We start from the raw sequence: 27,181 nt of genomic DNA, 5'->3' as shown, positions 1-27,181 counted from the left end.
AGGTATAAGCCCCAAGGACATCACCTGCCAACAAGACTTTAGGAAGCATCGGGGAACTGGGCCAGGATCGAAGAGGGCGGCCGCTGGGCACTAGGTTTCTGGCACAGACACTCAGCTGAGCGTGGGGAAGACAGACCCATCTGCTCCCTAGCCTTGGGGACACTGCACCCCAACAACCCCCAGGCCCACGCCGTGCATGTTCAGCAAGAGAAACAGTGCCAGTCTTACGATCCTGCCCCAGCCCAGAGTCCCAACCCACACAGGGGCTGCCTCCTCTCCTGGGCCAGACTGGCCTGACTGCAGTTGTCAGAAAATGGAACCTGTGGGGCCCTTCAGCCTCTAATGCGCAAGGGCAAGGCCACTCCGAGAGCCCAGCCCCAGTGGTCTTCCTGCACTGGTTGCTCTCCTAGAAGCAGAACCGTGGAGCCTCAGGTAATGGTAACTCTTTGGGACAGAGGGGTGGTCTCTCTCCGTTCTTTAACAGGAACACAGCAAACCAGCAGAATGCTTCCTAGCGAAAAGGGACCTGCTCTTCAGGACAAGCCTGCGTCACGGTTCTCCTCCCCAAAGTGCAAAAATATCTGCCCTTGGAGGGGACCTGGAGGGGCGGTTTGAGGGGCTGCTCCCCCCAGCCCAAGAAGGAAAAAGCATGGATGGATTGGGCCTGCATAACCTGGCATGTCTCACATGCATCCACGGCCCCTAGAGTATCTGGGCCGGGCCTGGGTCCTGTACTTCCTGGCCCGACACCTCCCCTGGGCTGGGCTCCTAAGCTGCCGGGGGCCACGACCTCTGCCAGGATTGGGAGCAGCACTAGACCCTCGAAATCCTCTCCGGGAGGGGCCAAACCTCCGGCAAAACGGGGTCAGCACAAAGGCCCGGGGTTCAGGCATGGGCAGGCCGGTCCCTGTGTGGGCTGGCTGGGATGCCCACTGAACCCTCCCCCCACCTGAGCCACTGGGTCTGCTGGAGGTCCCAAGCCGTTGGCTTTAGCTTCCTGAGAGCTCTCTGCAAAGGAGAGGCCCAGGGTGAAAGGGACGTGGCCCAGACGTGACCCGAGAGCTGGTTCCTCAGCCGTCTGCAGTCGTGGAGCCCAGCGTCATCCTTGGGAAGGGTGGCTGGTACCCCTGACTGTTGGCCTGCCTGGGACTAAAGCAGATCCCATCCTCTGAGGTGCTGCCACCCTCGGGCCTTGATGAATGCCCTCCATGAACTCTCCGGAGCAGATGCCAAACTTTACAAGATGAGGTTCCAAGAAATGCCCTTAATGATTTTATCCCGGCCTTTAGTCAAGCAGAGCAATGGTCCATTTATAACCACTCTCAATGACATCCAGTGGTCCCTGTCACCGGATGGGTGACCCTCACTGGAAGTGGACCTTGCTCCACCCATTCCTCTGTTCTTCCCTCTGCTGCCTCATTTTCCCCAGGCGCAGGGGGTCTGGACTCTTCCCTCAGTCTTCCCCACCTGACCTTGCAGTAACTCCCCCTGCCGGGAGCGCAAGTCAAAAACCCTGGAGTCACCCTTGAGCTGTCAGTAAATGCTGCTGGCTCTATCCGGTCTAGAGCACATCTCCCGATAACTGCTGGGCCCCTGGGTTCACCAGGCCTGGTGTAAAATTATGCCCAGAACTTGCCTGCTTCTTACCTCCGACACTCTGACCCGGGGCCGGTGCCCTGTCACCTTTGCCCCCACCTTGGGGCCTCCTCGATGGCACCCCTGCAGCCAGCTCCCACTACCACGGGATCAGGTCCCTCTTCTGCTCGACCCCCAGCCCCAGCCTCTCTTCTCTCCCACTCAGGCCTCTCTGAGGTTCTTCTCCTGACAGCTGAGGGCCCCCCAGCACCCGGGTTTCATTTAACCTCTGTGCCAGGGCATCAAAACCACTGTGTTCAAAGAGCAAATCACTCCCAGGACTTTTTCTGTTATCTTTCCCTGGTTTTATTTTTTCCCTGGTATTTGCTACCACCAAAAATGCTGTACATTTTACTTATTTTTGTTTATCTCCCCTCGAGCTTCACAGACAGGTTTTCCTCTGTCCTGTCTATCCTAGGACAGTGCCTGGCACCTGTTGCCACCCCATAAATGTTTATAATCCAACAAACTGGGAGAAATGATCTGGGTGTAGGCCAATACTCGCCAGTACATGGGTGGCCTGCTTGCCAAGGCCAGGCCGTGCGTGGGTGGGGGGCAGGTTGGTCCGCTTGGCCAAGAGCTCCGAATAGTCAAATCAGAGCTCCCTAAAATAGACAATCCCAAGTGTAATTCCTAGCAAGTTCCGGCCCTACCTACTACAGCCAGAAATGATTTCAGAAACTCCTGGTCTTGGAGGGACAGTGAGCCTGGTTCATGCAGATTCCATCAAGCCCAGAGAGATCAGCTCTGGCTCTCTTGGGCATCCTGTGATGGCCTCAAAGTCTGCCTACAGGAACGCCCTGCCATTTAACAGCTTTCTGGTAAGGCTGGCTCTGGTCTGGCCCCGGGATGACCTGTGGATGATTGCCACACACATCACATTGCAACACCAAGCATGCCCCTTATCTGCCAGCGCAGGGGCTCGGATCTGACTCCTTGATAACCACTGGGCCATCGGGTTCCCAGGGCCAGTGACCACATCCACAGGAAGGGAGGCTGCCTGGAAGGGAGCACCGCCCAAGGGGAGGTTGGGGGTGGGTCGTGACCTTGCTCTGACATGCACGACTTCGGCCCCAGTCAGGTGGATGCTCCTCATACCCTGAACCTCCGAGGGTTGAGTGAGGAGCCATCTTTCCCCACCACCTGAGGAAGCAGCCCTGTTCCTTCTCTTTCTCAGGAACATCTGCTCTGTGCCAGGCCGCCCTTGGCCCCAGGGCAGGGCTGGTTCTCCCTGGGTCCTGCCTATAGCCTCGAACCTGCTGGGACTGGGCCCTGGGGACACCTGGGACACCGTCCATCCCTGCTGGTGACCTCTGCCCACCCCTCCACGCTCTCTCCCATCTCTACCCCACCTCTGCCCTGTGCCCAGCCTGTCCCTTTGCTCCAGACCTGCTATCTCTGAAGGGCCACAGGGGAACAGTTCTAGATGCTGTAGGAACCTCTGAAGACCACAGCCTGCTTTCAGGTGCCGGCTGCTGGGCTCTCTGGCTGGAGCTGACCCTGACCGGGGGTGGGCAAGGTGTGGGCTGAGTCTCCTGCCCCTTCTTAGGCAGTCTCTTTCCACTTCAGGCGACTGAAGCTTCTTCTTTACCTAGAGTTGGCCAGATTCTGCCCTGATTCTGGCATTGGCTTATAAATCATCATAATTCATGACATCAACATATTTGTCCTTTTCAATCTTTATAGGGAGTTTAAAAACCAGAACTCCCCACAGGACCATCGGGCCTTTCTGGTACCCCGCACTGTACAATGGTAACTGCTAGGGTTCGAATGCCAGCTCCTCCACCTGCCAAAGGGATGACCTTGTCAAGTTACTCAGCCTCCTGGTTCCTTACTTTCCTGCTTACAGAGATCAGACAGTAGTCCCTACATTCAGAAGGTGGCCATGAGGATGAAGTGGGCTATACCCTCATTTGGTCACAGAAGGGAAAAGGGCCCACACTGGGCTGGCATGCGGTCAACCTTCAGGAAATGCCTACGGCGCTGCCGCCGCCACCATGGCTGCTCCCCCCTAGACCCCTGCTCCGTGGGAGCATGGCCATCCCGGCATGCTGCATCCCGGGGCTCAGGACAGTGTCTGGTAAAATGCTTGCTGCAGTGGTGCCTGGGTGGCTCAGTAGGTTAAGCCTCTGCCTTCGGCTCAGGTCATGATCTCAGGGTCCTGGGGTTCTCTGCTCGGCGGGGAGCCTGCTTCCCCCACTCTCTCTGACTGCTGCTGCCTACTTATGATCTCTCTGTGTCAAATAAATTAATAAAATCTTCAAACAAACAAACAAAAAAGTGCTTGCTGCGAGAGGAGTGGTCTGACTCAGGGAGCTTGCCCTGGCCTCATGGGCTTCATGTCTTACATCCTGGTCCAAGCACTTCTCACCCCCCATTTGATCCTCCTGGAAACCACCACCTTCCTGTCCCCACATGTCACTAATGTGTCATTTCTAAGACTCCAGAACTACTGCCTCTGGGTCCTCCCCACTCCTCCACCTACATGGTGACCCCAGGTTTGTAGCCTGTCCCTGGGAGACCTGTCCCAGTGTTGTCATAAGACCGACCCACCTCCTGCCCAGGGCATAAGGGGACCTATGAGGGCCAGGCCTGCGTGTACACGCACACACACACACACACACATGCACGCACACCCAGGCACACACACACTGGAGGCTAGGGCAGGAAATACAGCCAGGCTCTGGCTCCAAGTGCAGCGCCAGGGCCCTGGGGATCTTTCTCCTATCCAAATCCATGGGCCTCATAAAAGCACAGTCCGAGGGCACAGCCTCTACCATTTTCGGCAGGAAATACACTGACTGGGAGGCAGGAGGCAGCAAAGAAATCAGACAATGGACGGACCTCAGCGGGAACAAAGCTCGGTCAATGCAGCATGGCCTGCCACTACCAAGGCGTCCAAGTGAGACGTGGGGGACTCACTGCCATCCTTCCCTTCCCCTCACCGCAATGTCTGATCCACCACTGGATCACTGGCAATGTCAATGACACAATCAATGTCAGCTCCAGCTCCAAACTCATCCCCCCCTCCACCCCTGCTGTCCAACCTGGGCCACAGCGGCCTCCCCACTGCCCTCCTGCAGCCACCTCAGTCTGCTCACCACCCAAAGCCACAGCTTCATCTCCCAGCTCCCTCCCCAACCACAGAAACCTCAAGGGGCTTCTCACTGAGACCCAGCCCTGCCACCAACTCGTCTCTTACCTTCCGGGCTCCAGTGACTGTGCCCTCTCACCACGTGGCAAGTGCCAGATGGCTCCTCGCTGCCCAAGCCTCAGCTCAAGGGCCACGACAGGGACCGTTCTTTCCTGGACTCCAATGTATCACCACGTGTCATTCTCCTGCTTGTCTGGCTTCCCCTCTAAAATTTCATCTGTGACTCTGGCCAGCTCCCTCAGGCCCAAAGCCCTTCCAAACGTGGGCACTGCAGAGTCACCTAGGGAGCCAGCAGAATGGAAACCAGGCCTGATCTCTCCCGGGAGCAAAGGCAGTTATCAGCTGAGTTGTGTCCCTGCCCCCGAATTCATATGTTCAAGCCTTTACCCCAGTATGGTGGAATGTGACTGTATTGGGGGATGGGGTCTTTGAAGAGGTGATTAAGTTAAACTGAGGTCTTTTGTGGGGACCTCATCCCATCTGACTGGCGTCCCTACAGGGAGAGAGAATTAAGACACACAGAGGCACTAGGACGGATGCCGGTAGGGGGAAAGCCACGTGAAGACACAAGAAGGCAGCCAAGGAGAGAGGCCTCCAAAGAAATCAAACCTGCTGACGCCTTAATCGTGGACTTCCAGCCTCCGGGACTACGAGAAAATAAATCTGTGTTGTTTGAGCCCTTCTGCCTATGGGACTTGGTTAGGGCAGTCCCAGCAAACTAGACACCTCCGGGCCGGAGGGATGAGAGAGGTCCCTAGAGGGAGGGAGGCGGTGACCACAAACCACCGGGGTTTGAATCACCTACGACCTGAAAGTTGAACTAACAGTGCCACCAGGGTCAAAGCCAAGACCTCAGAAGAGGAGCCAGGCAGAGGACAGATGTCAGGAGCCGCTCCCTCGAGCCTGCTCCAGCCGCAGCATCACGGCAGGCCGGGAGGGGCCGGGATCTCTGCAGCGGAGAAGTGAAGCAGCCCACCCCTGGCTGGGGTTCTGGCTCCCCACCCCCACAAGGAAGAGCTGCCAGTCTGAACCATAACAGACGGCAGCCTCTTGGAGATTCATTTCTTGCCTCTTCAAAGCATTATGGATTGATTGCCAAGTCTCACCATAAATCAAAAGAAAGTCACTACTCATTACCTACTTAGAATTCCCTGAGTTCTTCCTGGGAAACCATTTCTCAGCTGTTTGATCTCTGAGCCACCAGCACTATCTCTAGGCATGCCACCCATCACGGCAGCCACCAGACACTTTTTTCTTCCAGGCTCCTTTCTCAGCACCTAGATGAATTTCTACCTTTCTCTAGTTTCGAGAAGAGCTGCCAAGATAAATGATTCAAAGACTCTGGCTCACACTGAAAATATATGGACTGTGTACAGCTGGTTCTGAATAACCCCGTGCTGGAGGGGCCACGCTGGCAGCCAAGCCCCAGACTCACCAGGACACCAGGACGCTCTCCTGTGTCTTTTCACCCCTGGGATAGTGACACTTGTCCAGCTTCAGCCAGCACCAGCTGCCCATTCCTCAGTTAAGCCCCTCCCACCTGAGTAGAATGTCGCCAAGCACCCCAGGGCTTTGCCAGCTGGCTGTGGCTAGTAGAAGCAAGGAGGTGCCCCATTTTCAAACTGGACATCCAGGAGGAACCTCTTTCCCAGTCCCACTGCTAGCACCACTTGCCTAAGGAACCCCTGCCCCCAAAAGGGTTCCTTAACCCCCCAAGGCAGCAGGGTCTGGCTGACATCTGCTTCCCCCACCCAGGGTGCCCATCTCTATCGACACCAGCCTGGCTCCAGGAAGAGCAGTGAAACCCTACTTCTGCTGGGGTGAACAGCAAGACAAAGTAAAACAGCAAAAACAAAGTCGAGCCAGGCCCTGACCCTAACCACCAGCTATCTGCTGGGGGTGGCGCAGGGTGTGGAACGGGCAGGGTCAAGGAGCCCCAGTGACCCCTGGCTGGAGGGCTGGGTACCATGCACCTGGCCCCTGCCCTTGCCAAGACCCCTGGAAGACCCGGCTGGGCAGCCCACAGCACTGTTCCTGCAGGTCATGAAGTGGGAACAGCCCCAGCATAGGCCTAGACACAGAAGGTTGGCAACTGCCACTCGCAAACGAGGGCATCCAAAGTGCTGTCACAAGTGTACCTGTGCAGCTGGCGGTGCGTGTGGCTCCCTCACAGAGGGCAGCCCCGGGGAAGGCAGCAGCACACAAGAGCAGAGGGGGCGGGTAGGGGCCACTCCACCCCAGCGCTGGCTTTTCTAACAGCACAGCAGAATAAACTGAATGCAGCTGGCCAGGTAGGAGAGCAGTGGTGCCGGAGCTGGGGGAAGCCAGCCTGCGTGGCCAGGGTCTTACTCCAGGGCTGTGGCCGGCATCTCATTCCACTCAGAGAAGCAGGGCACAGGAGGAAACCTTGGAGCACGGCACCTCCAGAGGCCCGGGAACAACCGGGGATGCGCCACAGGGATGCCATGCTCGCCCAGACCCCCGGCCTGAGGGCTGTCACCACCCCCGGCCCTGGGCAGCCTGGCTCGCAGACAGCCTCCCCGCTCTGCACCGCCAGCGCCAGGTGCGGAGGGTCCCGCATCGGTGAGAGCTGCAGGTGAGCAGCAGCGAAGCAGGGCAGAGCTGCCCCAGCCCATCTGCCCAGCCACCCTGACCCCGCGCTCGTCCTCGCTCTGTGCTGGGGCAGCCACGGGAGCGGGTGCTCCGAAAGCTGCTGCAGGAAGCTCAAACGCTTGCACTAACCAGAGCTGCATGCCAGACAGCAGGGACGGCCAGGCGCAGGGCTGAGGGACCCCGGGGGGACTTATGCGGGACATAGGCCTGGCTCCGCAGAGGCCCCAGCACCCAGAGCCTGTGGCTGCACCCTCTAAGCGGAAAACTCCTTCCAGTGGTTTCATCAAAAACTACCCCCAGGTTTCAAGAGCAGACATGCCTGCTGGCAGATCTGGAAACGGGCTTTCTGAGTTCCTGGATTAAACCCTTGATGACATCTACAGAATTCTGAGTTAGGATGGAAAACTCCCAGCCCAAAATAATTGCTCCCACAGGGAGCGTCTTTCTGCACCAGCAAGTAATAGGTCTGGATGAGAATTTTCTGAAGACCAGTACCAAACCTCGCCACAAAGTCACAACTGTCTGCCTGCTCCGGGCGCCAAACCTGGACCACGGCTCCAAAGGGATAGTCGTGCGCTGGGCGCTCCTGGGACTTGGAGCGGTGCTCTCGGACGGAACCCAGCCAGACTGCCTGCCCTCCCAGATGGACACTGGCCCCCAGGCCACAACCCTTCTGTTGGCCCCGCAGTTCCTTCACAGGGTGCAGGCAAAAGGGAAAGGCTCTTCCACAGTGGGGGTGCGTCCCCGGGGGCCCCTGGAAGGTAAACTGCAAACCAGTGAGGCCGACAGGAAATCTACACACGAAACCTAGCAGCTTTTCTCCTTCCCCTGTAGCTCTTCCATTTTTCTTACAATATGCGACCCTTTGACTATCTTATTTTTCTTTCATTTGATAGAGACGTTGGTATGAGAAATCCTTCTCGACTCGGAAAGCAGCTGCGGCCTGAGAACAAACAATGACTGCACAGGGCGACGGAGGAAAGGGGCTGCCTGGTGCTGGGGGTGGCGACAGGGAGTGGTGGGGTGCCTGTGGTGTGGGTCCGTAGCCGCTAAGCACCCCCTGGGTTGTTGCTCCCTGGAAATTACAGCCCAAGCTAACCAACGATTTCAATTTCTAGGAAAAGCCAGAGAGGTCTCCTGATTTTGCATTATTGACTCAAAACAGCCAAAACAAACCAAAATACCTGATTGTGCGAGCCAAAGGAAAGCTGCCTGTGTGCTAGGGATCCAGTCCAGAGGTTACCAGTCTACAAACTCTGGCCATTGTCTTGCTAGAAAATTTCTCCTGGGGAGTGAGAAGTGGGGACACTTGGAGGTCCACTCGCTAAGACCCTAATCTGACAGAAGCTTCTGGAAGCCCACGGGAGAGTCAGGCAAGTCTCATAGGGGCCCCAGCAGGAAGGCAGGCCAGCTAACAAGGTGTGGCAAAAGCCAACGCAGGCCATGACCCACCACAAGGAAGATGTCTCTTATTGCCACCATGAGAAGGCTCAGTACTGCCACACCCCCTGATTTGGCTCACACCCTTGCTCAGCAAGTCTGGTGGCTCACCCTGCAACCCAAGCTTTCCTGCTCCTTTCGTCTGGGCCTGAGCAATTTCAACAGCACCCCACATCCGGGGCCAGACAGCTCTCTGTCAGCTCTCCGTCAGCTGTGGAAGGAGCCAGAACAAGCCTCCCTGTGGGAAATGGGAGGATGGAGTTTGCAGCCCGTGTTTTTAAGGGATCCACAAGACAGCACATCTGACGAGCAAGAGCAGACAGTCACGGATGGAGAATGGGTCAGAACGGGCAGGGGCTCTCCAGACGAAATCATGGCAGCCAGGTCATAAAAGTGTAATGAGTGTGCCGCACAGCCGGTGTGCAGGAGTTACCGTAAGTGAGTGGGAAGAGAGACCCGAGAACTTTCCACTGGTGTAGAAGTGGGAATTATAACAGAAAAGAGAAAGGCCAGAGGAGGCGTCCAGGGGACCTGATACATGCAGAACAGGAATTTAAAAGCAAGATCCTAAAGGTTTCATTGTTCAGATTAAAGGACCGGATCCTAGTCCATCGTGGGAGCTCACAGGGATGCCTCCAGGCCTGTCTGCACAGCTTCTGGCCTCCTGTGGGTCACCCCATTAGCTTCTGTAACTGAGAAGGAAGCCACAGAGAGACTGGGGAGTGACATGATAAATAAGAATATCCCAGGCCTTGGAAAACATGACCCAGGAGGATACATGCTTGCCCCTGGGGAGCAACCAGTGAGGTAACAGCAGACACAGGGGTGTGGCACAAAAGCCACTGCTGCCAGCCTGTCCTCCACACACAGACAAGCCCCGCTGGGGGCCAAACCACTCCTGACCCCACAAGACTGTTGCTGACAACACTAGACCTGTCCCTCGGATCTAAGTCGACAGGCTATATCCTCCTCCACCTCCTGTGGTCTGTGTGGGAAGTATGACAGTTTCTTTGCTCTACCCTTCATTGGCCGAAATCAGAAGACTCCCGATCAAAGTCTTGCCACTTGAACCGTGCGGTCCTCCGTACCCCTAACTCCGGCACTGACTACCAACTGAAGAACTATATATGGCCACGGAGAGCTCACACCTCTTCTCAAGGGGCCCCCTTCACCCAGTATGACAGTGCTCGTTTGGAAAAACTGTGACGAAAACAACTACTAAATAACACAAATATTGAAAATAACGGATGGAAGGAGAAGTGAGAGAGTAAGAAACTTGAAGGATGGGGGCAGGTGGAAGATAAAGAGTAAAACCGTGATGAACTTCTCATTTTTCCAAGTGAGGAATCAATATTATTTGACTTGTTCACAGAGGTAGAGACCATAGAGAAATGCAGATCCTTCCTCCTTAAAAGTAATTCTACATCAGAAATGGGATGCATAGAACAAAGGAAACTTCACCAACTTTCCAGAATGACAGAAAGCCATGTAAAAGCCAGCAAGATCGGGATGCCCGGGTGGCTTAGTTGGTTAAGCCGCTGCCTTCAGCTCAGGTCATGATCCTGGGGTCCTGGGATCGAGTCCCGCATCAGGCTGCTTGCTCGGCAGGGAGCCTGCTTCTCTCACTGCCTCTGCCTGCCTCCCTGCCTGCTTGTGTGTACTCTCTCTCTCTGGCAAATAAATAAAATCTTAAAAAAAAAAAAAAGAAAAGAAAAGCCAGCTAGATGGTACAGAAACCAGGAAACACCAAATGAGGCAGCACACCAGAGAGCATTCTGGTTATCGCGAAAGATGCAAATGCCTTTCCTAACATGCAGGGGCCGTGTTTGGAACACGTTAACTGCAGCCAATGAACGGAGTTAAAAGCAAGGAGTAAGCAGAGATACGCCAGGAAAATGCAAAGTAAGAAAACATTTAACAGCAAAACCAGGAGCAGATGAAGTCAGATTCAAGACAAAAAAGGATTAGTTAGGTCAAAAGGGGTTCCTGCAAGCTGTGAACAGGTAATTTAATTACAATTTTAAAAAGTAACAATCCTCAACCTGTAAGCCTCAAACAACGTGGTACGGAAATGAGTAAAACAAAAATCTACTAAGAACCACAAGGAGGAATTCATAAAACGACCTCTCTTCATCCTAGAGAAAATGTCCAAAAATGAGGGATGAGGCAGAAGATTGGAATAAGAAGAGAAACCTGATTTAAGGTATGTCCCAAGTATGTACTCCAAAAATAAAAAAATTAAAATTTTCTAATAAAAGTTTAATGTTTCACTTTATCCCATAAAATACTGACAAAAATATTTCTAAAGAGGCCACAAACAAAACTCTCAAAACTAAGAAAAATAAAATTTACACATTCTTTAACTACAGTAGAAACTAATAACCAAAAGTTAACCAAGACAATTAACCAACCACATCTGTCTGGAAATTAGAAGAACTTCCAGAAATTAGTTCAATTCTTAGGTCAAATATCAAATCAACCAAAACTTCTTAGGACATGGTAAAGGCAGCATTCAAGAATATATGAGCCACTTGACGATTCACAGACCTATACCCCTGGGGCAAACAATACATTATATATTTATAAAAATAATGAATAAAAAATAAAAAAATATATGAGCCAAAATTCATTTATGACTCCACAAGGAAGGATGAAAAAAAAGCTAAGTTTCAACAGAACAAGTTAAAAGATGGCTGTTCAAAACAAGGCCAGGAAGGAAGGAGACAGGAATAAATAAAACTGGGGGACTGGGAGTTAGATCAGCAGTGAAGCAGGTGATTACATTTGGCAGCTGACCGTATGAAAAGACCAACAAAACGGCTATGATTCTGGCAAAGCTCCTCCATATAGAAAGAGCAGGAATGAGAAAGGAAGCACAACTACAGGCACAGAGGAGATGGTTTTCAAATGTAAAAGAAAATGACACAGTTCTATTAAGTTCAAAATTCTCGACGAAAAGAAAAGCCTTCCAAGAACCAAATTTATATTCTATGTCAACTATGCTTTAATTTTAAAAAATAAAGAAAAGAAAATGATTAAAGAGGAAAAAAAGAAAAAAAAAAACCCTTCAGGAAAACATTCTATACTCTAAGAGGGATAAAGGATCAAGTTAGGCTGAAACAATCCTTTAGGAAAACCTAAAAAGTTATCGGAGAAATTCTCCCCCCAAGAAACGGTGAGTTCTGACAGTATCATAGGACTTCTTTCAACATTCATGGAACAGACAAGGGCCTCTGCATTCCGTTTTTTTAATTGAGTTTTTTATTTTTGTTCCAGCATAGCTAACATCTGATGTTATATTAGTTTCAGTTTTCATTCAACAATCCTATGATGACAGTGGCTCATCACGAGCACCCTCCTTAATCCTCACCCCCTAGCTCTCCTGTCCCCTACCACCCCATCTCCTCTGGTAACCATCCACTTGTTCTCCGTAGTTAAGAGTCTGTCTCTCTCTCTCTTTTTTCCCTTTGCTTGTTTGTTTTGTGTCTTAAATTCCACTTGGGAGTGAGATCATATGGTGTTTATCTTTCTCTGGCTGACTTATTTTGCTTAGCATTAGACTCTCTAGACCCACCATGTTGTTGCGAAGCCCCTCTGCTTTCTAAACTGTTCTAGAAAACAGAGAAATGTGGAGAACTTCTCAAATTGCAATCTCAAAAACGCTGATCTCAAAATATGGCAGAGAGTTAAAAAAAAAATGCATAGCTCAAGCCCCTGTTTTGAATCTTTATAAAATCCTAGTAAAAGAGTAACCACAAAACCATTGTGATGCTGTTGCCTGGTCCAGACACTGTCCTCCTAACCACCCTATGAAGGGCTCTTATCATCCTTCCCCCAGATGGGAAAACGGAGGCACAGGAAGAGGCAGGACTGGAACTCAGACACAGGACACGCCAGTCTCTAGAGCCAGCGCTCTAACCACCGCTGTACACTGCCTCCCCATTCCAGGCCTGCGGCTCATCGTGGCAGAGATCCGTCACGATGGAGTACCATATGTGCCAGGGATGCCACACCAACTCCACAACAGGAAGTCTCTGCGTCAAATTCACCTAAGATGCTCCTAGGGCCCAATCTTGGTATCTGACATCACACTCTGATAAAAGGAACCAGGGCTCCCTGCAGGAACGGCTCATTCAGCGGCTGCAGTGGGGAACATACAAACTGAGCTGGGAACGGCTTGCTGTGCCGTAAAGCAGGACGGCGCTCAAGAAGCAAAATGACTGGTGTGTGTGTGTGTGTGTGTGTGTGTGTGTGTGTGTGTGTGAGACCAAGGGACACACAAATGATGGAGCCTCCAATGCCCAAAGAGAGAATGACATGAGCAAGAAAATCAATTATACTGGACTATAACTCAAAGTATAAAGTAAGTACCTATGGGTCCGTGCAAGTGTAAGTAAATAAGTAACTGAAGAAATACGTGAATGGGGAAGAAGAGATAAATCCCCAAATCAGCAGAGTCATAGTGTATAAAAATACCCCGCCACCAAGGGGACAGGACATAACTCCCTGCTCCTTAGGCGTGGGCTGGCCCGAGACTTCCTTCAGAGAGTACAGCTCGGGAAGTTGGGAAAGAGCAACTTTCCAGTGGAGAAACTTGACAAACTGCCTCAGGGAGGTGGATCAAGGTCAACACCAGTGGTGAGGTTCACAGCATGTAGCCATGAGATGATGGGGTGCGAGCGACGTGCTACCTCTGTGGTCTTCCTCCCACTGACCCATGACCCCCATCTAAACTCTGAGAAAAAGATCGGAAAAACTAAAACAGAAGGACCTTGTACAAAATATCTGACCAGTCCACCTCCAAACTGTTAAGGTCATCCAAAGTAAGGAAGTCTGAGAAACAGTCACAGCCCAGAGCAGCCTAAGGACACAGAACAGCTAAACACAGTGGGGCATCCTGGGTGGGATCCTGGAACAGAAGGAGATAATCAGGTAGAAAGTAAGGAAACTGGAATAAAGTGTGGACTTTGAATAATAATAATAATTGACCAATAATGTGTCAATATTGAGCCTGAACTGTGACAAATGTGTGACAGTCATGTTAATGATGGGAGTCGGGGCTGGGGTAGGTGTCAGTTAGCTCAGATTCCTGGAACTTTTCTGTGATCCAGAATGGTCACAAAATTAGAAGTTGATCAAATGCCTGAAATACATCCGCACAAAAGGCCAAGGGAGATGCCAAAAAAGTACCTGACAGTATTCAACATCCTTTCCTGATAAAATCTCCCGGTAAGCCAAGGAGAAAACACTACTTCCTGAAATTGGTGACACATATTTATCAGAAGTCAACAGTCAGAATCGGGTTCACTGGTCAAATACTGCAGGAAAATCCATAAAGATGCCTGCTGTCATCCCTGGTTCTTACTGGGATTCTCAGGGGGCAATTCCCCAGCATTTGAAAAGGAACTGCCTATATCCCTTGGCTTTGTCCCCAAATGCCCTGATTAGGACTGCATCGACCAGACTGCATATTTCCAGGAAGCCTTTGCCTCTGATTCTTTGTCCACCCTTCGGGCTGGATACCAGGCTGCTCTGTGCCCTAAATGCACCCATTTTCCAGTTATTCTTACAGGCAAAATGAGCCACCCTGGCTTTAAGCCTCAGAGCCCTACACCCCTTTCAGACACGGGCTCTACTGAACAGCACAGAGAGAGCTACTCCCTTCTGTCACATCAGGTCGTGTGCACAGAGCAGGCTCAGGGGGCGCACGGGATCTGCCCTGTCCAGTAAGGGGTGGTCCAGGAGGAGGTACTGCCGGCTCTGAATACCGAGAAATCATCTTTCCCAGGTGGCCCTGGCTCTCGGAAAGGGCTCAGCTCACTGAGGTGCGGCTGGCTGGATGTGGTGTTCGTGGGCTGCCTTCCTGAGGGGGAGCCAAAAGAAGGGGGTTTCCTGACCCCTCTCGTGGTAGGCCATGGGTGGCCGGCCTCCGACAGCCGAGGAAGCGCTGGCAGGAAACCCTCATCAGCTTCACAACACAAGGCAAAGAGCAGGTTCCGCCACACCCGGACCTGGGGTCTCAGCGGGCCCTTTTTGATCAAGCCATGCTGTGGCTTCATCTCTCAAGGTGGCCAACAGACAGAGGATGTCTGCGGAGGGGAAAGGACACTGCCCATGGCAGTGACCAGGCCCAAGGAGAAGGCCCATCGTGTCCATTCTTACCCGTGGAGCTCAGAGTAAGAGGGTGTCTGGACCCACCCCTGCCCCAAAGGCCCCAAGCAAAACTCCAGCACCTTCATTGGGTAAGGTAAACTGAGGGTGGCTTCACTGATGCCCAGGCTCGCCTAGGCTGAGGGCACACTAGGTCAGACCACTCCCAGGTGACTGAAAGCCACACATCTTCAGAACCTCCTGGAAGGACGAAAATACGGGCCTTTTGGTGACATCCGTCACCATCTTCTGCATGCCCCATGAGGGGCACGGCCAGAGCCATACAGGGTCATGTCTTACCACCACGCCCAGCACGCCAGGCAGGGAGAGCCCTGGGCAAGACCCGGAGCCAGAGGGGAGCACGCCAGCCCAGGCTCCTGAGGGATGAGCCATTGGTGATTACAGTGCACCGGGGGGGGGGGGATGGACAAAGGGAGCGAATCTGAGAAGGGTCAGTGGTCTCCCAAGACCTGGAAATGCAGCTCCCATAGATGTATGGGGAAGCCAGTCCCATCATCTGGGGGCCCGGGGACCTGGGGAACTGTGGGGGAATTGGGAGCAAGGGATGAGCTCAGGGGTCAACTGTGTCGGGTGAGGCCGAGAGCTTGGGTTGGGGGACGGGACAGGAAAAAGCAGCTCGTCTGTGTCAGCAGCCTGTGCTTTCTATAGCCATAATTTCCACAAGGTAGTAGGCTTGTGTTGTAGGGTTTCCTATAAACTCTCCCATATTCCAGTTATCCTCACTGGACTGAAATGTTTTAATCCTCAAAAAAGATTTTTAAAAAAGGCTTTAACAACACAGCAAGGGTTCCGCAACTTGTTCCCTGGGGTGGAGAGATCATCTACCTGACCCCACAGCCCACAGCTTAGATGGTGTACGTGCGTGTGTGTGTGTGTGTGTGTGTATGGTATGTGATTGCTGTGTGTGTAAGTGTGGTGTGTGTGTGTGTGGCATATAGCTCTATGGTATGTGAGTATGGTACGTGGTGGGTGTGTCTCCAAGTGTGTGATGTGTGTGTACAGTACATGTGGGGTATATGGTGGTGCATACGGGCAGTGTATGATGCGTGTGGTGTGTGCATGGTATTGTGTGTCCATGTGGTGTGTGAGGGTCATGGGGTGTGCATTTAAATGGTATATGTGTATGCGTGGTATGTGTGTTATGTCAGTGAGCAGTGTCTGTGGGTGTGTGTGTGTGTGTGTGTGTAGCATCAGTGGAAGGTGTCTCTGTGGTGTGTGTGGGTATTTGTGTGTAATATGTGGTATGTCTATAGGGTGTGTGTGTGTGTGTGTGTGTGTGTGGTAAGTCTTCAGGGTATCTGTGTGCATATGTCTATGGTGTGTCTTTGGGAGCATATGTCTGTGGGGGTGGGGGGTGTGTATGTGGTATGTCTGTGGGGTTGTGTGTATGTGTGCAGTGTCTGTGGTATCTGTGTGTGTCTGTGGTGTGTGTGGGTGTGCGGTGTCTCTCTGTGTGTGTATGTGTGTGGTGTCAGTGCAGCCAAATGCTCTTCCACTGAGCTATAGCCCCATGTGTGATGTCAGTGGACAGTGTGTGCGTGTGCACAGAGTCATGGTATCTATATGTGTCTGTGGTGTGTGTGGGTGTGTGGTGTCTCTCTGTGTGTATGTACCTATGTGGTGTCAGTGGACAGCATGTGTGTGTTTGTGTATGCAGTGTCAGCGGTATCTGTCTGTGTGTGTGGGTGTGTGGTATCTCTGTGCGTGTGTACGTGTGTGGTGTCAGTGGACAGTGTGTGTGCACAGGCATGTGTGGGCACTCAGGGTCAGGGGAGAAGACCCCATCCCCTGGGCCCTCGAGCTTCCCCCCCCACCTCCAGTTCTGACTCAGTGGGCACACCACACACCCAGAAGGTGCGTCGCTCTGTCCAGCCAGAGGGCAAGAAAGGCAACAGGCCCTGCACACAGCACAGCTGGGCGAATGCTTTGCTCACGCAGGACTGGAAGAGAACAGGAGGCCACCAGTGTGGACCGCTGGCTTGGACAGAGCAGCACAGCAGAGAGAGGGGGGAAGCAGGCTCCCCACTGAGCAGAGAGCCCAATGCAGGGCTTGATCCCAGGACCCTGAGATCATGATCTGAGCCAAAGGCAGAGGCTTAACCCACTGAGCCACCGAGGCACCCCTCTTTTTTCTTTTAACATGCCCTCAAGAGTGTACAACAAGCCTTTGATAATAAAACAACAAAAAACCCCGAGGCTTAGGACTAGAGTCTGAGCACTGCTGCCTTGATGTTGTGCCCGTTTTTTGAGAAAAATCAGCCCCATCTCGGCCTCTTGTCCTCTGCTCCCATTCTGCCTCGTCCGGACACACAGGAGTACCTGCTCCCCTTGCCCTGTGTCCCCCAGGGGGGCTGGTGCCAGCCGTGCTCCTGGCAGAATGCCCAGCAGGTTCTAGAGATGCTCTTTTGACCCCCCTGGGTCAGCAGCCTGCAGAGGAGTCTGGCCGCCCTGGGCCTTCCGGGCATCGGTCCAGCCTGCGTGACAAGGGCCACAGCCCGCGGGAAACAACACCAGCTCTAGAGGAGACTTTATACTCCCCACCTAGTCAAGAAAAGAATTCTAAAAGTTCACGGCAGCACTTCACTCGGGACACTTCCCTCTGTCTCCCATCCATCCAGCCAAGCCGCAGACATGTACTTCTTGACTCCAACCATGGGGCAGACACTGTACATAAAGGAGATGGGACTTCAAGAAGCCTCCAGCCCTCCCAAGGACGCAGACCACAGAACTGTGTCACAGAGCCACCTGGGCAGTGACAGAGAAACTCGCCTGTGGGGAAGAAAGCTCAGGACACAGAAGTCAGCCCCCTGCTCACCACTGCAGTTTCCCCACAGGCGTCAGCTGGCCCTGGCCATAGGGAGCGCCCTAGTCAAATCTGGCCAGGTACACCCCAAGATGTCCCAGAACAACCATCTTCCCACTGCCTTTGGAGGTGACACCGTCTGCTCCCCAGGTCACCCTGCCCACCTGTCCTTCAGGAACACACTCCGTCTTTGTTCTCATCTCTGCCTCAGCTTTTCCTCAGCGCCGTCCACAACCTCCAAGCCTGCACCCCAGGAAGGTTCCTGCTTTCCTTGCGTACCTCCTACAGCCAGCCATGCGGGGCAGGGCATACAGTAGGCGCACAACAGTGCACACACCCATCGAGCCAAAGTAACGCCCCTCAGCACCCTCAGGGTGGCCCTGGCATGAGATTCAGTCTCGATTCTCCTGATCCACAGAGAAGGCAGCCGTGGGACCAGGGGATGGAGGGCGGGGGGCGCCGAGCAGCTTGAGGACTGAGGGATGATGTCCCCACAGCTCAGCTAAACGAAGACCCCTTCGTGCAACAGCACAGCTTAATGGGTAGGCTCTGGATCCCACACAGACAGACTGGCGTGGACTGGGCATCGACAAGGTTAAGGAGTTACTGTTCATTTGGTTAGAAGTGAGGATGACGTGGTGGGTTTGTAAAGGGCGAGCCTCCTCGACTGAGACGCCTGCTGCCAGTCTGACAGCTGAACCAACACGACATCCGGGGTTTGGTTTTAAATAGGATGTGAAAACAAGACAAAATGAAAACCCTGGTGGGGACTTTGAGGTCATTATCCTGTCCTTTCTTCTTTTTGTAGGGGGTGGTAGATATTTGAAATTTCTCATTAAAAGAGAAAAAAGACCTCCATGCCCTGGTTGGCGGAGTAGGGAGCTGGCGGTGGGGCTCCGAGAGCCCCTGGTCAGAGCTCACACTCAGGCCCGGCTGGGCGACAGCGGTGGCGGGCTCAGGCTCTGAACCCCGGGGTGGGAGGGTAGCTCCTGCCCCTCCCAGGAGCTGGCTTTAGAGCTAGGCTGCTGGCAGCTGAGGACACAAGGCCACCAGTGTGCAGGGGACGGCAGGGCTCCACTCTGGGGCAAGTTAGCCCTGCTCTAATTTCTGGGTTATTTTTATTTGAGGCACCTGCTATGGGCCAGTTCAGCTGGGAAGAGATTTGTGGGGCAGTGCCTATCTGAGGGTCTGCTGCCTGGCCCACCTCTCAGGTAGCCCCCGCATAACTCACTCTGTCCCAGATCCTGGTGAGGGGAAAAGGACCCTGGGACTAGCAGAGCAGCAGACCATGTGAAGGCAGAGGCTGGGACAGCTGTGTGTGCCCGTCCCCATCCTCCTCCAGAGTGACAGAGCTGGGTCCCTGACAAAGCTCTTGTTCCATGCCCCCTCCTGGGACACCACAGCAACGAGGGCCCTCGAGGCCATGTTAACCTCTTTCTACACAGCGTAAGAGGACAGAAAGACAGAGGCCCTCTGTTCCGGACTCCTTTCAGGGTTAGACTTTGAAAGAGATGCTCTCCCCAAGCCACACGATGGTGAACATTACACCCGCTGTGCCCATGACCAACTCTGACCCTGCACCTTGCCCTCACCCCGCACTGACACCGTGGGCAGGCCAGAAAGGCTGGGAGGGGCACGTGGGGCAGAACGGTCCCTCAGGGCACCCAGGTGGGTTCTGCAAAGTGGGGGAGGGGGGGCAGCACCAAGCTCCTGCAAGGCCAGGTAGGAAGGGGCAGCCCAGAACGGGGGTGGCCGTGAAGGGAAAAAAGTCTTTTTTTCTGTACACACGACACTCTGACACCAAGCGTGTGGGTTTTCCACACCACGCAATGTTCCAATCCTCTGCGGTCACCCACCGGACGTCCTACAATTTAATTCTGACGCTAACTGCCCGAGTTAGCACAGACCTCAAGGTGAAGGGCTCCGTACTTACGACTGACTCGCTATAAATTGGGGGTTTCCATGACCCCTTCCTTGGGTTTATAATCTGCTTGAGTGGCTCACAGAACTCAGGAAAGTGCTTTACTTACTATTACCACTTTATCAGAAAGGACACAACTTGAGAAAAGCCAACGGAAGAGAGATGAGATGCGCAGGGCAAGGTACAGGGGAAGGGAGAGTCTCTAGGCTCTGCCCCCAGGCCTACCACCCTCCCAGCACTCCCACTGCTTATGGTTTCTATGGAGGCTCCCTTCTGCAGGCACAGCTGAGCAAGTCACTGCTCAGAACTCCCCCTCTGTCTGCTCTCCCCTCCCCCTGGAGTTCAAGGGCAGGGCTGAGAGTCCCAGCCCCAAGTCTCGGGGTTGGTTCCTCTAGCAACCAGGCCCCACCTTCTAAGACTCACTCAGGTGTAAGTGAAAGGGGCTTATTGTGAATAAAGACACTTTCCCTGAAGGGTTCTAGAAGCTCTATGCCAGGAACTGGCGGCAGAGACCAAATGTGCTTTCTTAGTACTGGCAGCCCCTTCTGCGTGGTCTCCTCCGCAGAGCTTCCAGATGGTGTGGTCACTGTGGGGAGATGCTGGACTGGGGGTCTCCTGCCCCAGGACCCGGGTGGGAGGTGAGCCACTGGGGCAGTTTGGGTGTGACCCCAGGGCTTCCTCAGGCCACGGGCAGCATGTGCTAAGCCCTGGGCCCCGGAGTCGAGTGGGGCTGAGAAGCTCACTGGGCCCCACCTGTTGTGGCTGGACCACCCCGGGAAGTGCTGGAGGTGGCAGACGGGCAGTGGCTCGCTGCGAGCCTGATTGGAGCCGGAGGCCAATGGAGTTCTCCAGAACGCTTTATGAGCCACTTAACCATTCCTTGACCTGGCTGTCCAAGCACAGCCGACCTAACGGTGATGTCCACACATAAAAATGGCACACTGCGTCACCAGCGGCCATTCGGAGTCCCAACAGGAGCTATTTGGTCACGTTTCCCACAAATTGCAGAAACAAAGTCATAGCGTGGAATGATGGGGCACTAAACCATCCCGACAAGTCATCAGAGGCATTACCGTCAAACACTCTGCCCAGAGCTAGGGAAGTGGCCACAGTCTGGAGACAGACACCCCGCTCCCACCGCCAAGCCCTGCTCACGGTCCCCGCTCTGCCCCATGGCACTCATCCAGTCCCCGCTCTGGGGACGTCGATGACTATTTTTCACTTTTTAATCATTACCCAGAGAAACACAGCAGCTTACCTCTCCATTTCATATTCCTTCATTCCCACTTTTACGGCCTTCATTACCTGGAGGATGGATATTAAGCAAAGACATTTGTATTAAGGAGATAAGTAACACTGCCTTATAAATAATGTATAGCAGGTTTTCAAAAGAAACTCTTCTTTTAAAAAAAAAAAAAAAAGAATGTCTGGGTGTGCGGAGGTGCAGACACGGGACAAATTCGAACTGTTTTAAAGTTCCAGGAGCCACACGGTTCATTTAAACCATGCCAGAGCGTTTCCACTTGGGGGCTCGTAAGCACCTGGCACTAAGCCACTGGGTGGGCTCAGGCGGTGGCCAAGATTTCACCAAGATGTCTGGTGAATCCTTAATGCTTGGGAAACAATGCCTAGCCTAAAAGGTTTCCTTTGTTTGGCTGTCACAGAACATGCAGAAGATGAATTCATGCAAGAGACCATGGCCCACCCATGACCCTTGTCTGTCTCTCTCCGACTGTCACTTATGCTGGCACCAGGCTGTCCCAGTCACCCTAGGCGTCCTGCAGGAATACACTTCCTTGTCTGCTCTTCCCCTCAGGTGAAGTGGGGTGGTTTGGGGAAGAGCTGCCCGAGAGAGGCTATTTTTGAAAAACGGAGGGCAGCGACCACTGTGCTTGAATCACGGGTAAGGACGGGAGATCCTTCAGCTGGAACCACCTGAATGCCAGGAAGGAGAACCCCACACTCTGGGAAGTGGGGACTTCTTGCTGGGGAATGTCCTGAGGGTGGGTGCCTTTGGGGGAGGGGCTAGGGCAGAGCCTCTGCTGTCCCTGTCCTGTCCCCACTGGGGAAAAGAAAAGAGCCACCACCTGCTGCCTGTTCACATGGCACTCGGGACTGGAGCCGCCACGGGACCGTCCATCTCAACGAGGCCCTCCCGCCCCACTCAGAGCCCCGCTGCCTGCCCAGCCCAGCTACGACAGCGCCCAGCTTACCTCCCGGTGGGCCTCGCTGGATATTCTATTGGTGTAACGCAAAACTTCCAGCTCCATGTCCGTCTTAAAGACCCGGCTTTAGAGAGAACAAAGTGGCAAGTCAGTGATGGGGGCTGGCCGGACCCCTCCCACCCACGGTGACCTCAGGGTCCACCATACTCAGTGTGGGCTGGGAAGCAGCACGGGGCCAGCTTGAGCCCAGACAGGCCACTGAGGCATGGGGGTGTGCAGTGGGGTGCTGGAAGACACCCAGATTCTGCAGCCAGACATGTCTCACCTCACCAAGACTCAGTTTCCCCATCCATAAAATGGGGATAAAATCTACCTGGCGGGACTGTTGGACCCGAATTTAGTGTGCCGACACTCAGGGCTCTGCCTGGTAGGCTGAAAAGGTCTACTCCTCCCCACCCCACCCACCTGCTCTCGGGGCAGCCCAGGAATCCTCCCCCCACCCACTCTGGCCCCCTGCAGGATCCAGGGATGGAGGTGGCAACAGTGGGTGGTGCAGCCACTTCCAGCCGTGAGTGCAGGAAAGAATGTGGAAAACAGCCAGTCTGCAGAGAGGAGGAGACTAGGAACAGGCAAGAGGAGAGGGGGGCTGTGTGGGGGAGGCAGGCACAACCCAGACGCCCTGCTCTCCTTCGAGACTCCGCTGTGCCTCCTGTAGCTGGACTGTGATGGGTCCTGGGGGCCCCCATAATGAATTCATGCTAATTTGCCCAAATGTGGTTAGGTCTCTGGTCTTGGCGATCAAACTCATTGCCAAGCACGAATCAGCTAGAGAAGCTACGTAAATATTCATTTTCAACCTCCACTTCAGATAAGCAACTCCAGGCCATGGGCATTTCAGGGGCAGCTGTGACCAGTCATTAAGGGTCCAGTGTCCTTGGTGCATGCCCTGTGGCCAGCTCTGCTTCCCTTACACAAGATGGCATGCCTTCGCCAACGCTCCCACACAGCCTCTCCATCTCGCGAAGGGAACACACTCGCGCACCCTGCAGATCCGCAAAGCCAGAGTATCTGACAATGGCGGACCAGCATGCCCTCCCCCCACCCCCGTTCACTGTCTCCTCCAGCCGCCGTCTGCATCCTGAAGCCAGACCAAGGCCAAGGATGGCAGCGAACCTCTGGGGACTTCACAGAAGCAGCCTGAGCCAACCGCTGACTCACGCCGTCTCCATGGTACCATCCAGCTGGGACAGCCAGCCATCTGTCACAGGGAAGTGACGGAGGCATCTTACAGTACCGTGACGCCCTTCTAAGACCGTAAAACCTTCTGGGGAATGTGGAAAAGATAAACCGGTCAGCCTAGGGAGACTTTTTCCACATGAACAGCCTTTCTTTCCGGAGGAAGCAGACCCTGAAGCCTGACACTGGGCTCTCTGTCATCAGAAGGTATCTCTGATTCCCCACCAGGGGGCTGGGAGCAGTCCCACCAGCAGAACAGGAAACTGCTTCCCGGGCCCTGGAGGGGAGGGTGCAAAGCCTGGGCAGGACTGGGATGAGGAGCTCAGCTCCTGAGGTCCAAATCCACTCACAGGATAACCAAGCAGCCCCCGGGGCTTCGCTCTCCACTGCCACCTGCTCAGCCCAGCCCGAGCCCCTGGTAAGCAGAGAGTGGGTCGCTGTTCTCAAGTGCAGTGATGACCAGAGTAACAACACGGGGGAGCCAGGCCCAGGCTGTGCCCACCCCCAGCCCTCTGCCCCCCCATTCCACTCAGATCCCTGGTTCGTCCTGCCAACATTTCAGACCCCTAGGCCCTATGCCACACAGCCACACAGGCTGGGCCAAACCCCCACGAGGGATGAGCCAGAACCTGTGCCCGCTACAAGCATGATCCAGGGCCACAAGGGCCGCAGGCAAATCTTTGACTAGGCGGATGGTACAGCAAGTTCCCAGTCACCAGCCCCACCGGCCTCGGCACCATCCCAGTTCTGCCATGAGCTGCTAGGGGACACGCAGGGCCGGAGGGCTCCTCTCAGCTTTATCTCCCTAAGATCTCTCCCCTCCCTGGGCCTCCTCCCCTTCTCAGCAAACAAATAAGCTCATCTCTATCCGCTCCTCTCCGAACTCCCAAGCCTTCCCCTCCATACTCGTGTTACAAGGAAGGGGCGGACCAGGCTCAGCACCCCAGCATACACACCTGGGCTTGGACCCCACGTGGCCCCTATTACTGGGAGCTCCGTGACCACCCACTTACCTCTTCCTCCTCCACCAGGCAAGCTCTACCTCCCACTACTCTGCCACGTTTCTGGAAGGCAAACCATTACCATCTCTGCTTTGCGAGGAGAGCAAGAGCTGCTTTCGCGTTTTATCTCAAACCTCTCGTCCATCTCCTCCCCCGCCACCCCCCAGCCTGCCAGTCCCCCTCTCACCAACATGTGGGAGCAGGACCCCCGGCTGCCAAGTCCAGAGGCATTCTGGGACTGCCAAGAAGCAGCACGGGGAAGCCCTGCCTCATCTGGCCCTGTCTCCCTTTCCTGCCCCTCTTCCCTGCTCCCGAACCCCAGTCACTGGCACAAGCCGCTCCACTGTACGTGCACCTGCATGCCCCCGGGCTCTCCAGCTCAGCGTGACCCCGATTCCTCCAGCTCAGCGTGACCCCAACTCCCCCATCTCACCCACAGCTCCGCCGCACCCGTGCTGCTTCAGACAGACACCTGCATGCCCTCCCAGGCACCTCCCTGTCATCCATCCATCCATCCATCCATCTGTTGCTCCCACATCCAAGTGAGGACCGAGGGCTCCAATTCTACCTCCACAATCTCTCTCAGACCCTCAGTTTCTCTCCATCCGGCCCACACTGCCTCCAGCCTGGACAACGCTCCGGCCTCTTCTTGCCTGCAGGCCTCTGTGCTCACTGGCAGTGGCTGGGAATCTTTAGGAAACGCAAACACGACCGGGCTTTTCCTTGCTTAAAAGCTTTGAGGGCCTCTAAATGTCCTCCAGATGGAGTTAAAACTACTCACGAGCCTTTCCGTGCCTGTCTCCACCACCTACCTCTTCTGCTCACCCCCCTTTCACCACCAGCTCCCACCTGGACCACACCTTTCTCAAGGTGGGGGAGGAGCTCCCCAAAACCCCTTCCCTAGGTTTCGAGAGCAATCTCCAGGAATCCTTGGAGAGCTACCACACGCGGGACTCTTACATTTAAGTCTCTTCCTAAAAAGGCTGTGGTCCTGGGGGGCAGTGTTGCTTCACCCTAAGGGCTTGGCCCAAAACGGACACACAGGAACCAGGGTTAGAAATAGTACCTGGTCATTGCACCAAAGCTGGAAAACGCCTACTTCCAGAAATGAGAGCTCGTGGCTCTTTTCAAAGAAGAAAAAGAGGCTTCCTCCACCCTACCCCAGGGGAGTTTGGCAGACAGCATGAGTGGTCGCTCAGCCAGGCCTGCCCTGCACAGGACAGGGGCACAGCCTGCCCAGGCTCCAGCAGCACAGACTGCCACAGCCACTGCCTCACCCTGAGCCACACGGCTAGGAAGAGGCAGCCCAAGGAGCTGAACCCCAGGAGCCCACGGCACAGGCTCTCCCCATGGCCCCTCCCCACAGTGGGAGCACCCAGGTCTGCAGAGGGGCCCAGTAAATCATGCCATTGGCTTCTCCTCCAAGGAGACTTGGTGCCCAAACCACACTCTCTTCCCATCAGAGACACCAGCACTTCCAACCAATGATGCTGAGGCCTGCTTTCCTTCCCAATTTGAGTTTCTGGGAGATGACAAACCAGGCCTTTACCTGGTTTACTCAGAACTTATTTTTAAGTCATGTTAAAAAAAAAAAAAAAATCAACCCAAACCAGGACAAATAATGCCACAAAGGCAGTTCTCCAACAAAACCGGCCTGGCCCAACTGAATCCAAGCTTTAAAGGCCCTGAGAACAGGCTCACCTGATTATCCACAGGGCCCTTGGGGTCTAAGCCTTGCCCAGGTCCCAGGCGTTCAGCTTGGCCCAGTTCTCTCCAGGACACAAGCACCAGAAACGGTTTTTACTATAACTGTAAAAAATAACAAGACTTCCCAGCATTCTGCAGTTTCTCTATCTTCAGGAAGGATTGACTGCCCTGACTCTGATGCGGCTATTTCTATGACTCCCAGACATGAAAAGATAAAGAAAAAGAGGATTCCACCACGGTCCAGCCTGTGCTGTCCCGGGCCCTCCAGAGTGAGGGCCATCTAGAGTCCCACTCAGTCACAGCCTTTTTGACCCCAGAATGTGTGGGGTTGGGGTAAGAAATACTATCTGTAAGTCTTCTGTCACCAGGACCAGATCAAGGCCGCATCCTCCAAGAAGCACCAGAGGACCCAGGCTCGGGACAGGACAACACAGGTGCAGTTAACAGGTTGGGCTGAGAACAGCTCAGGCTCTTTGACGAGTAAGAGGAGGTGGCTGATATGTGCAGGCAATGCAGGCTGTCGTGCAGAGTCCCCAGGCCGGTGGCCCTGCCCATGAGCAGGACGGGGGAGAAGGCTCCTCCACCATGCCGGGACCAGAGTCCCCTGCAACAGGCCAGAAATGACAAAAACTGGACTCGGCTGGGATTTATTTCTGCAATCTGTTTTGTTCCCCTTCGATATGCATAGGTCACGAAGCTGCCTCTGGGCATTAAACCCAGGATTAAGACATTAATTAGCTGAGGTTTGAATGCTCCACTGATTAAAATAGTAGCAAGACAGGATGAAGTATATCCAATATCAGTATCTAAGCATCCAAGTGCCACTGTGGTGACCAACATCCATTTGAAGGGAGAGGAGCTCCCTCTCTCCCAGAGATGAATGTGCAGAGGGGCTGGCTGTATGGGAGCCGACGGGCAGGAAGTCAAGGCCACAGGACCCCACGTCCATTCCTTCCACACCCCATGACCTGGTGCCACAAAGGATAAAATCCCGGCACAACAGGAGGGAGAGAAAGGAGAGCTACTTGGAATTACGTATCCTCGGGAGGCTCAATCAGTAAGTCCTCTCAAAGAAATCAGAGCCATGAACCAATGGCGGCTTCACTCAGCAGTGAGCTAAGTGTGCTTGAGACTTGACGTGGGCCAGACGGACACCCGGCGGGGGGGTGGGGGGGCACCTCAGTGTGCTGGCCTGGGGGCCCAGCGTGCCTTCCTCTCTGCCTGATGCCCCAGAGCCCAACTCCCACCTTCCAGTGCGTGGTCCTTTGAGGCCTCGCTCTGCCCTAGGACCCCCACTGTCCTCTTGGCTTTCTTGTTAACGTAGGATTAAATGCC

At 54.1% G+C, this 27,181-nt stretch overlaps 1 protein-coding gene across 1 annotated transcript in view; it reads right to left on the bottom strand.

Annotated features, from left to right (window-relative positions):
• PEPD (peptidase D) overlaps positions 1 to 27,181 on the bottom strand; it is a 109,037-nt gene that overhangs the window by 42,614 nt on the left and 39,242 nt on the right. Inside the window, exons 8-9 of the mRNA XM_059381494.1 lie at positions 21,951 to 22,026; positions 20,996 to 21,042 (exon numbers count right to left, since the gene is read on the bottom strand). Of these exons, the coding sequence (XP_059237477.1) occupies positions 20,996 to 21,042; positions 21,951 to 22,026 (123 nt within the window). The remainder of the gene's footprint in view (positions 1 to 20,995; positions 21,043 to 21,950; positions 22,027 to 27,181) is intronic.

Source organism: Mustela nigripes, chromosome 17 (assembly GCF_022355385.1).
Source record: "Mustela nigripes isolate SB6536 chromosome 17, MUSNIG.SB6536, whole genome shotgun sequence".
Classification (NCBI taxonomy): domain Eukaryota; kingdom Metazoa; phylum Chordata; class Mammalia; order Carnivora; family Mustelidae; genus Mustela; species Mustela nigripes.
Note: the sequence above shows the minus strand (reverse complement) of the source record. Positions and strands in the feature narration are given on the sequence as shown.